The sequence below is a fragment of the Rhipicephalus sanguineus genome, chromosome 9 (genome assembly GCF_013339695.2).
Source record: "Rhipicephalus sanguineus isolate Rsan-2018 chromosome 9, BIME_Rsan_1.4, whole genome shotgun sequence".
Taxonomy (NCBI): domain Eukaryota; kingdom Metazoa; phylum Arthropoda; class Arachnida; order Ixodida; family Ixodidae; genus Rhipicephalus; species Rhipicephalus sanguineus.
This window is the reverse complement of record NC_051184.2, coordinates 6,261,485-6,272,178: the sequence shown is the minus strand read 5'-3', so window position 1 is coordinate 6,272,178 and position 10,694 is coordinate 6,261,485. Positions and strand designations below refer to the sequence as shown.

At 46.5% G+C, this 10,694-nt stretch overlaps 1 protein-coding gene across 2 annotated transcripts; it reads left to right on the top strand.

The window, feature by feature from the left end:
• The first annotated feature begins 1,461 nt into the window (after positions 1-1,461).
• LOC119404504 (putative hydroxypyruvate isomerase) lies at positions 1,462-10,089 on the top strand. Of its 2 annotated transcripts, XM_037671027.2 has the most exons (10): positions 1,491-1,509; positions 1,614-1,686; positions 1,755-1,975; positions 2,949-3,060; positions 4,347-4,446; positions 4,512-4,587; positions 4,655-4,704; positions 4,773-4,842; positions 4,913-5,047; positions 9,994-10,089. In XM_037671027.2, the coding sequence occupies exons 1-10, from the start codon at positions 1,506-1,508 to the stop codon at positions 10,044-10,046; spliced, it is 894 nt and encodes a 297-aa protein (XP_037526955.1). In that variant the 5' UTR covers positions 1,491-1,505; the 3' UTR covers positions 10,047-10,089. The 2 variants fall into 2 exon arrangements, with proteins under 2 accessions (XP_037526953.1, XP_037526955.1); XM_037671025.2 differs by having other exon boundaries at positions 1,462-1,686.
• The last annotated feature ends 605 nt before the right edge of the window (positions 10,090-10,694 follow it).

Sequence of the window (10,694 nt, the reverse complement as noted above, 5' to 3'; positions counted from 1 at the left end):
TGTCTATGAAAGACGCCGTCTGCGTCTTATCGTGCTCCCAGCCTCTCGTCGGCCGATTCTCTTGTCACACAGAAGGCGCGCACAGCGACACCGACTAAACTTGCGCGCTAAAGTTGAAAACGGGGGAACACCTGCAGATCATTTCGGCCGTCCTCCCTCCTCTACCATTGTCCCTCTCGGGGTAGCGGCGCCACCCCTTCCGGCGTCGGAGACGGGGGTGCGGACAGACAAAGGGAAGCAAAGAAAAGACGTCGGAGGGGTGCGTGAGATGCCCATTGTCAAATGCCCGAGTATGTCGAGGGGGATCTCCCCCAAGATCTACCCCTTCGACGTTCGAAGCAACGACATGGGAAAATTTTCGCTCGGCCACCGATCTCCCGAAGACCTCCCGACGACACGTCGGCCGATACGTTCTGCTGGTGTTTTTGGTCTGCCATCATGTTACACTACTACGACATGCTGTCTTTGGAGGCGTCGGCGTCGTTGTCGGCCTAGTGTGACCAGACGGTCCGGCGACATCGTCGGCGGACGACTCGTCGGACGACCGTCTGCGTCTGCCTCGTGTCGCTCTAGTGTAAACGCGCCTTTACAAGTGCGCGCGGAGGCGATCGCTAGAGGCTGCATCCCCATTGCTGTTTGACATTTCCATAGTATATGTTCCAGGGTGGCTCTAGAACCACAATTATTGCATTTATCTGTCTTAGCGGAGCAGACTCGTATATTCATAATTTTACTATCGTAAGAGGGTTACCCTTACGATTCGTAAGGGTAACCCTCGTCCATTTCCTCCTTTCAGTCTTGTCAGTGTGCCACCCTCGAGTCTATGGGACCCTTTCAGTAGATCGTCGGTCTCACGCTTTTCGAAATTAGCGTAGGCCTGTTGGTTGAATTGTAAGCGGGTGTACCTTGCATGAAACAGACCGCTTGTACGACAGTGGCAGGAGTAGAATTGGTAGAATCTTTGACGCGAATTGAAGCATATATATATATATATATATATATATATATAATATATATATATATATATATATATATATATATATATATATATATATATATATATATATATATAGTTTTTGCTTTTGACGCGAGTGATCTGTGTGAGGTGCCGCAGTAGCTCGATCGCTTTGCTAAGGTGCAGTACGTAACGAGTCATTCTCTGCGCATGCGTAGTGTCCGCGTCCCCCCCCCCCCTCCCCCCGGGTCCCTGGCGCCTACCCAACGCTCGCCAGCCCTGACCTTCCCATGCAGGGAGATCGGCCGAACAGCAAGATCATGTATTACTGTGTTGAAACGAAAGAGAATGAGAAGGGGTCCGTTGCGAACAACAAACCTCTCTCTTCCAGGTAGCACCTCTCAAAATATAACAAACAACAGTTTTAAATGTCGCGGTTTTAGGTCACGTGACCGCAATAAGCTCTCCTGGCCCAATCACAGATTGCCGAAGGCCAGAAGAAAAAGCCTGACAAGTTGTCGCTGCTCTGCTCCAGGAGATTGTTACAAACATGTGTAAGCGGTAGCAAGCGGTAACCACGCGTGTTTTATCTTCCGCTTTTCGTCGCCGATAAGTAGCGATATTCCCTGAGATTAACCGGGGCATATTATGCGCTTAGGCTGCCTTTTCAGGTGGAATCGATCTCTTGTGACTGCTCTCAACGGCACGGCGAGTGCTTGGCACACTACCAGGTATGAACCGGTTGTTTATCATCCTTTGGGGCGCGAGTGATCGCACTTTCGGATTTCTCGAAACGCAGGTGTTACTCGAGCAGTCTGGCTTCGAAGATGCCGCTCAAGTTCGCCGCCAACATCTCGACCATGTTCACGCAGACTCCGCTGCTGACGCGCTACCGCTTAGCGCAGTCGCACGGATTCAAAGCCGTCGAATGCCAATTTCCCTACGACGTCGGCATCGACAACATCCGCAGTGAGAAGGAGACCTGTGGAATGGTGCAGGTGCTCATTAACTCGTATCCAGGTAGTCTACCATACGTACTTTCGCCTGGTGGCCTGTTATGTGTGGTTTGAAGAGCGAAAACTTGACGATGAAACTACATCGACGAAAGGGAGCACAGACGGGAAAGACGCTCAACTTGAACTGAGTTAGATAGGCATGAAATAATCCTATAGACGAAAATCTCACATGTGCAAGAACTTGGACAACAACCGTGCTTGGGCCAGAACCAGTGTGCCTCTTGAGAAAAATGTGCTCATATACGTGCAAATACGCGCAGAAACGTGCAAAAACGTGCAAATACAAAAGAGATATAAAAGCGAACATAATATATATAAGGAAATATAAAAACGCCAAGTGGCCCAACAGTTCACGCTTCTATAAAAGCTTTACATGCATTTAGATGTGTATTTTACTTCCCTCTGCACACACACCTCTCGATGCTCTACTCCCCACCTTCATTTTCATGACACATAACTACAGATTCAGGAGATGAGGTACACCTGATTATGTTGTACACTACTACTGCTACTTTACTAACTCAAACAAGCTTTGTGTCAATTGAGCTGAAACAATCCATTTAATATGTATGTTTTTTTATGAGTCTGACTGATTGATGTGCCCCTGTGTAGTCACGTGCACATATGCACAAATATGCCACAAAAACATTTGCCATCAGCTGCTTTGAACGTGCTCCAGCAGGAAATTTGCACGAGGATTCACCCCTGCCATTGTGATTTTCCCTTGCCACTGTGATTTTTTTTAGAAAACTCGCCATTAGGGTTTGTCATGGCGCAGGTTAGAAAAAACAACAACCAAAAAAACAAAAAAGGCCTCTGTATTTCTTTTACATCTTTCTATCATCATGCCTAGTCCATAAAGTTATGAGTATGGCCAGTGTGTTGTTTAGCGTGGGTTCAATTTCACACAATTGTACCAAAGCCCACTGCAACCTTGCAAGGTAAAATGACTGATCACACACTTTCGTGGCTTCCAGGTGACTTGCCTAAGGGCGAGTTGGGCTTTGCTGCAAAGCCGGGTTGTGAATCGGAATTTCTCAGCAGCTTGGAGACTTCGATAAAATATGCCAAGGCCTTGGACTGCAAGAAGTATGCCTTCCACTCTTGGCTCTTACCGATTACTGTATACCGTTCTGTTCAGTCACATTAGGTGTTTGTAACACTTACTATAGTCGGGTACAACTTTAGAAAAAAGGAGAGGCCCCGCCCATATGACCGAAGCGCGGCAGCCGATTGCCTCCGCGGCAAAGAAATAGTCCCGCTTCTTCTCCTTGAGCGGAGGCACCGGCCGTCCGGCTCGTGACGTCAGTCTAGAGCGCGCGCCCATTGGTGGAAGCGCGTGTGCATCCGCCTTTGAGGTGCAAATGCCGCTTTTTTCTAAAGTTGTACCCGACTATAGAAATAGACAACCGTGTCAAGGCAGCAGATAACGAAGCCAAGGAAAGTGTTGGGGACATCATTTTAAATTTTTAATTAAGGTATGGTAATTACAAAATGAAAGTAGGCCAGAACAACAAGCTGCAGATAGGAACCAAAAACCACAACCTCTGTATTACATGTGCGGTGCACTACCTTTGCAGCACACTAGGCGTTCCCCATCCACTTTCTCGGGTAGATATATTTACAAGACTCTCGTAAAATGGAATCCGAAGGGCCCAGGAAAATGTGTTCCGCTTAACAGGAGTTCCGTTTACTCAGTGATGAACAAGGGTTCAGAATTCGAGTACGAAACCAACCATATTAGAGGCAGGTGCTCCACTTAAGCAGCAATTCCATTCAAGAGATTTCCATTCTCTGAGAGTCTTACTGTATATGTAACCCAGCGCCACTCGTTGCCATGGCAATTGTGGAACATTCCTATTGCCTGATGCATCACATAAGAATGTGAGCCTTTGGATCAAGCAGCTGACCAGTAAATCCTCGTATGCTACCTAAAGGCATCACTTGTAACAGCACAGTTGGAAGCTGACGATGCAGTTTGCTTGTCACAGCTGTGGCCGGCGCATTAAATGTTTACGCTTATCTACTGCTGTGATCTCACGTGATGGTCTTTATTGTCAAGTGTGTATTCTGTAGGCTTACATAAAGCTCTATGCAGCCAGCATCAAGGGGCACTTAATTCAGGTCAGCCACTCTCCAACATCTTTATACAGGGGCTCCCAAATTGTGTTTTTTTCCTGAAAAGTGCTCATGTCACCTATGCAAAACTTCAAGAAGAATTATTATGAAATGAAGTTCTGGTTTTGCTCGAGAGAAGGGCTTGGCCTTCAGGGCTTTATGGGAGGAAAGTGCTATTAGTGATGCAATGGTCTTGGAGCACCTGTCTTTATATCAGTCATCTCCACATATTGACCTGTGCCTTTTTTTCCCTTAAGGATACATATTATGGCAGGAATCACTGGCACAGAGCGCAACAGCATTATGGAGGAAACATACCTCACGAACTTGACAAAAGCAGCTGGACTGCTTGAAAAGGTAACACATTTATTTGATGATGATAGTCAGCTATCATCCATTAACCTGCATTCACTGCTTTCCAGGAAGGAATTGTAGGCGTGATAGAGCCCCTGTGCAAGGAGGTTAAACCGGGATATTTTCTCAACAACTACGAACAAGGTATATGCTGAACATTGCATGCATGCTTCGTGCGCTTTATCTCTGAGCAACTGCACGTTTATTTCAGCTGCACGTTACGTCACACAGCTGAACCACAAGAACTTGCGTCTACTCCTGGTAAATGCACCATTTGTATACTGTTGGTTGTGTGGCATTCTAAACAAACAAACAAACTTCCGTTTCAGGATGTATTCCACCTTCAAATGAGCTCGGGCAATTTGACCAACACGATCGCGAGCGTGTACCCGCTTGTAGGTACGTGAAGGGAAATGCTTGCGACTTCCCCGTTTCGGTTAAAGCGACAAAATTCTGTGTTTTGCTGCAGGTCACATACAAGTTTCTCAGGCTCCACGTAGGGATGAGCTTAACGCACCTGGTGAAATAAATTATAAATATATCCTGCACCTATTCGAAGAGCTTGGCTATGATGACTGGATAGGCCTTGAGTACACGCCATCTGGTGAGGAATTGGTGTTCCTTCTTGACCTCTGTGATAAGAAGTTGTTGAACATGGAATGTTGTGTGAGTAACATTTGAACAGGGACTTACCTCGGTAAGGGCCGAGTCTTTTGTGACAAGTCCTCCTGTAGAAATGTCTCCTGCGACATTCCCCTTTCAACATTTCCAGTCACTTGAAATAACCACGTTCCCCTTAAGAGGATACTGAGACGAAAACTTTCAGTTGTTGTTTTTTTTGCACGCCAAGCCCTCAAGAATTTAGAAAATGTACTGGTAAACGTGAGTGCACACTGAAAAAGTAATTACAGTGCAGTCCACTTATAACGATATCGAGAAAAACGAAAAATATGATCGTTATAACCGGTGATCGCTATATCTGGACTGCCGAAAAAAAAAAAAAAAAAACACTGCGGGACGTATCTTCGTAGCTCCGACCCCGAATTTACCACTTGCACTAAAGAATAGATGTTCTAGAAAGCAGGATGTCAAAAACAAAGTTTTATTTTAAGCACCAACGAGAGCGTCAAGCTTTAGGCGCACCTAAATATCTCAACAGTCTTGAAGTATCCGTGCGCCATTGCATGATGGTGCGTGCCGTTAACCACCACGGCGGCAAGAGCGCACACGCAAACACCACAAAAACTGCACACGCCGGCCAAAGTTCGCTTCATGTAACGGGACATCACGAAACATCATACGAAGGCCGGCGACTAGGACGGGCTCCTGTATGGCGGCGGCGGAGCACGGCTGACATAACGACCACTCCGATAAGTCTCAAGAGCGAACAATGACCCGCCAACCACAACGGGAGACTTGCAGGTGTCCGCCAAGCATAGCCTGCCTGCACGGCCAGCCTGGTGCCTGCGCTCAACACTCGCTTTGTGCTACAACGGAACTGCCGAGCAGCGTTGCCAGATTGGAAAAGGGCTCCGACACCAACCCTAGAACAAAATTTCACCAGATTTCACCAACACTTCAATATGGCGACTGTGACGTCATTTTTTTTTTCTTTTTAGCGTTTTACTTTGCAAAAGCCCCGCCCCAGAGAAAATATTTGTGTTGTTTATAACGATCTTATTACAAAGGAGAGTGATTTGAATATTTCTGCACTTTTACATTGTGCGCATTTGTATATAAAAAACAAAGATTTTCGGAGCGTCGACTGATCTGTAGGTGCCGGAATAGTCCAGCCGACTCGGCAATGTTCGGTGAATTCTTCAGTGGATCCTTTGTGTGTCCTGCAGCAGCAATTAGCTTCAGCCATGCATTCGTTTCAAGTACCCTTGTCGATGCTTGTTTCGCGAAAGGCCCCTCCGCTGCCATTAAAAAAGGCAGGCGTGCGCTTCCTACAACATCTGGGCAGCGAAAAGAGCGGGAACGAACAAACGACGCGCCGCGGAGTGAAATACGAGAACGGGAGGAAAACAAGATATATAAAAATAGAAGAAACGGGACGGTGGTGTGAACGGAGGGCGGCGGAGGGAGCAGGGTTATCTTCTCGAAGAAAAAAAAAAAGAAAGCACGGGAAGAAGAGGGTGGATGGTGCACGATTGAAGTTGCATAGTCCGTAGGCGGCTCTTCCGAGCCCCAGGCAAAGAAACAACGCCGAAGACGGATGAAATGGGCTATGTACAGATGGGAAGAACAGCGAGGGGGGGGAGGGTGTAGCATATGGGGTGTAGCTATCTCTTGTACGTGTGAGTGCGAGGGGGGAAGAGGGGAGGGGGGCACACAATTCCTCGGCGCGGCGGGTGCGCGCAAACGAAGACGCGTCTGCACGTGGCGGTGGCGCTCAACAGGAGCATCTACCGTCGCGAAGTGACGCACGAATAGTTAGGCAACCATTTTCGGAACAGCTCCAGGACTCCATAACACTTCCTTTGCAAGAAATATTCACAAATTTTAACAAAGTAACATTACGATTACTTTTAATCGACAAAAACTACTACAATTATGTAGACTGAGGTAGGCGTACGCATCAGCGACTGGAGCATTCGGGTTATTTTGTAACTATACATTGAAATACAGCAGTGATGAGGGCATTCAAGGTGGCTCTTTGTCACTAGCCTTTAAATAAAATTGATGCATACGAATTAAGCACTCTTTAGCCGAACACCACACATCGAGCTAAACATTTATTGAGACAGATATAAACCAACCAGTTATCACGTAATGGGCTTTAGCGCCAGAGACAGATAAATATAATTGTTGAAAACTGCATTTGCAAGAAATTTACATCACGATAACACTTGCATCCAAAGGTATAGCGCATCCAAGACGGGACAAGGCGAATGACGCATAAACACACATCATTGTGTATGGATGTGTAGCAGCTAGGAGAGAAGCCAGAAATTTTTTCGGAGGGGGGGGATCAACCATACTTATGTTCGTGCGTGCCTTTGTATATGTGCGTGTATACGCGAGCAAAATTGACCATTTTCAGGGGGGGGGGGTTGAACACTCCCAACTCCTCCCCCCCCCCCCCCCCCCCGGCTAACCCCCTGATATGTGTATGCCTGTGTACGTGTCATTCGCCTTGTCCCGTCTTGGATGCGCTATGCCTTGGAAGCTATAAATTACAAACGAGCCCGCGCCGTGGTTGGGTCTGTTGTTAGACATGTAAGCGTGTACAAAAATGACCCCTCAATGCTCCAACGTATCGTTACTTCGGGGTTTTCCGTCCATGCTGAATAGTGTATACTGGAAAAATATTTGGTATTTCGGATATGCACTATTCGATTCGAATGCCGAATCGAATATTAATTCGCGCACTCCTAGAAACAGGCAAGGAGGTTTTTGGGTGGCCCACCCAAGGACGTTGCTGGAGTGGAAAAGCCGAACGATAAAACGTCAGCTAAGAAAAAGTAGAAAGTCAGCTGTCACATGTGCTCTTAGTTTAAAACCAATTACCTTACCCTTACCCACGGTGTATCTTACCGTGCCCTTACCTCTCGTTTTCTCTTCGTATGATGAAGCCAGTGTCTACAAACCGACTTCAGTCATTTAGCCCTGTTTACTGTTTTATCCGCGCGTGTTAAGGGCCCGAAAACTATAAAGAAAACAAGAGGTAAAGAAAAGGTTGGTTTTGAATACGGACCTTCGATGGCTAATTGTTCCGGACAGATACTTCCCAATGAGCCTCTGTGTTAGTGGCTTCCTTACCAATGTCTTGGCAAGCTTTATATTAGACATATCACATACGTAATGACTAAACTATAGCATTTACGTCACGGTCGGACATAAGACGGGAAGGCTATGTTTTTCAGGTAAAGTGTGCCCAAACGCTGGCTTCACATTCGCTCCTTAGAAGTTTCGATTGCTTCCACTCTAGAATTTTTTTAACCTCCTCCTTAGGGCCCGTGGCCTTCTAGAGTTATGAAGGTGGATATGCATAAAAAGGAGAAGGAGAAAATAAACTTTATTGAAGACAAGAGGAACAAGCGGAGAGGGACATGGTGGCGTCCAGCAGGCCCGCGAACTGTCCCGCGACCTTCGCCACACAATCGGGCTGCTCACGAAAACTCTATGGCTCGGCCGGCTTTGGTTTGATGGTTTGTAGATTTGAGTGCTAGTTTCAGCAAGAAACTGGCGCTACCGTGGGATGCGGATGAAGGGCGAACAAGTCGTCGGCAACAACGCGGTGTAAATACGAATAATTGTAGTGGCAAGCCATTCCTCAACATTTTTCACCACATTTCACCAGATTTTGTCTGGTGTAGCTGTTCCGGCACCTCAACACCAGCAGCCCCCAATTTTCACCAGATTTTCCCAATCTGGTGCCGAATTTCACCATCTGGCAACGCTGCTGCCGAGGAATTCAAAACTAGCGTCGCGGCGCGCGCGCGGCCTCCGCGGCCGGCGCGGGGCGCACAGCTTTGTCGGCACGGAGGCGGGCCGACAAGATGGTGTCGGTGACGTAATCATGACGTAATTCTTTGGGACGCCGCGATACACGCGACGCCGCAGCGGCGCGCCAACTTGCTTTTCGCCTCTTTTTTTCTTTTCTTCTCCCTTTCCTTTCGGTACAGTACTTTCGGTGCGATTGTGGGCCACGCGCGAGTGGCGAGGCACAACATGTGCGGCTAGCGCCATCTTGTGGCGCGCTGCGCAAGCTCGCGATGGCACTCGGCGCGTGGGCTGCGCGGGCGGGCGGCGCACGCAGCGCGGAAATGGCGGCAGATACGAACTCGCGTAGGTAAACGTTTCGCCCCGTCTCGGCATCGTTCGTTTCAGGGGAACTTGGAAACGCAAATGTAACGATTATTATACACAGAAAATGCCGCCCATACGGCAAATTTTGATCGTTATATCCGATATGCGGCCAATAACATATCGTTATATATGGTTTTTTCCCTCATAGACTTAATGCATAAAATGACACACATAACTCGACCCATCGTTATAACCGATATATCGTTATATGTGGTATCGTTATAAGTGGACTGCACTGTACAGCATGTTTTTAAAAGCTAGTTTCAGTTCCCTAATGTACCCTGACGTCAAAACACGGTATGAGCTTCTTGTCACGTGCTCGCGCAAGATATCGTGATGTTTACACGGCTGCTACACTCTGTTGATGCCACACAAACAGCCGTTTTGAATGTTTTGGTACCTCACATCATCACAGGTAGCCATACTGGAGCGTGAAGTTACCAGAATTGACACTGTAGCGTGACGTCACGATAGTGATGGTCAGTAGGTGCACCATGCGGAAGTGACTTCACTGTCAAAATAAAGCATCTTATCTGCATTTACTGAGCTTCACACTTGCTCAGAGCCGTCTCCGTATACAGGAAATTTGTATGGCTCGGTTAACTCGCCTTTGAAAATTGGTGTCAGTACCCCCTTAACTTTTGTCTTGTTCGGATACCTAACTTCTGGTATCTCTAAGAATACTGGCATTATGTTCTGTTGTCTTTGACATATACTGTCTCTTTTATTTTTCAGGGCAAAGTGGTGATGGAATTTCGTGGATTAAAGACTATGGCTATAGCCTGTGAACAATGTCAAAAATGTGAGAGTTAAGAAAATTGAAATATTTTTCTGGAATTGAATGTACATACACCTCCATTAAAGTGGATATAATGGTATACGCTTTATTTCGGTCCCAAAGACTGCTTTACGATAAGCTGTGACCAATCACTATATGATTGCCGTTTGGTTAGTCTATTGCGGCACCTGTAACAGTAGAATTGCACTGGAGTAAAAACATTCACAGCTCTGCATTATCGCGTACTTTTCATATGCAGTGGTATATACATGAATCTTTAGGATTATTTTTTGCTTCATTTTATTTTGTTAATCAATGAAATTCTCTTGATGCTGGTTGTAAAAAAAAGACTGCCATTTCAGCTTCTATAGTGGCTATAGTTTATTTAGTTAACATATCATAAGAACCTTCCACGGGGCCCAAACACAAAAATGCTAGTGTGCTTACATTTAAGTGCACAACCAGAAAACCACAGGTGGTCCAAAATAAATCCAGAGTCCCCCTAGGCATGCCTCATAATGATGTCGTGGTTTTGGCATGCAAAATCTCGGAAGTTAGTTAATAAACTGCACAGTTCTAGTGTCCAGTAGCATTGCTCGGCCGCATGAACGTGCATGATTTTGTGTTGCTTAGCAGTTTAATTACTATCATCTTTTGG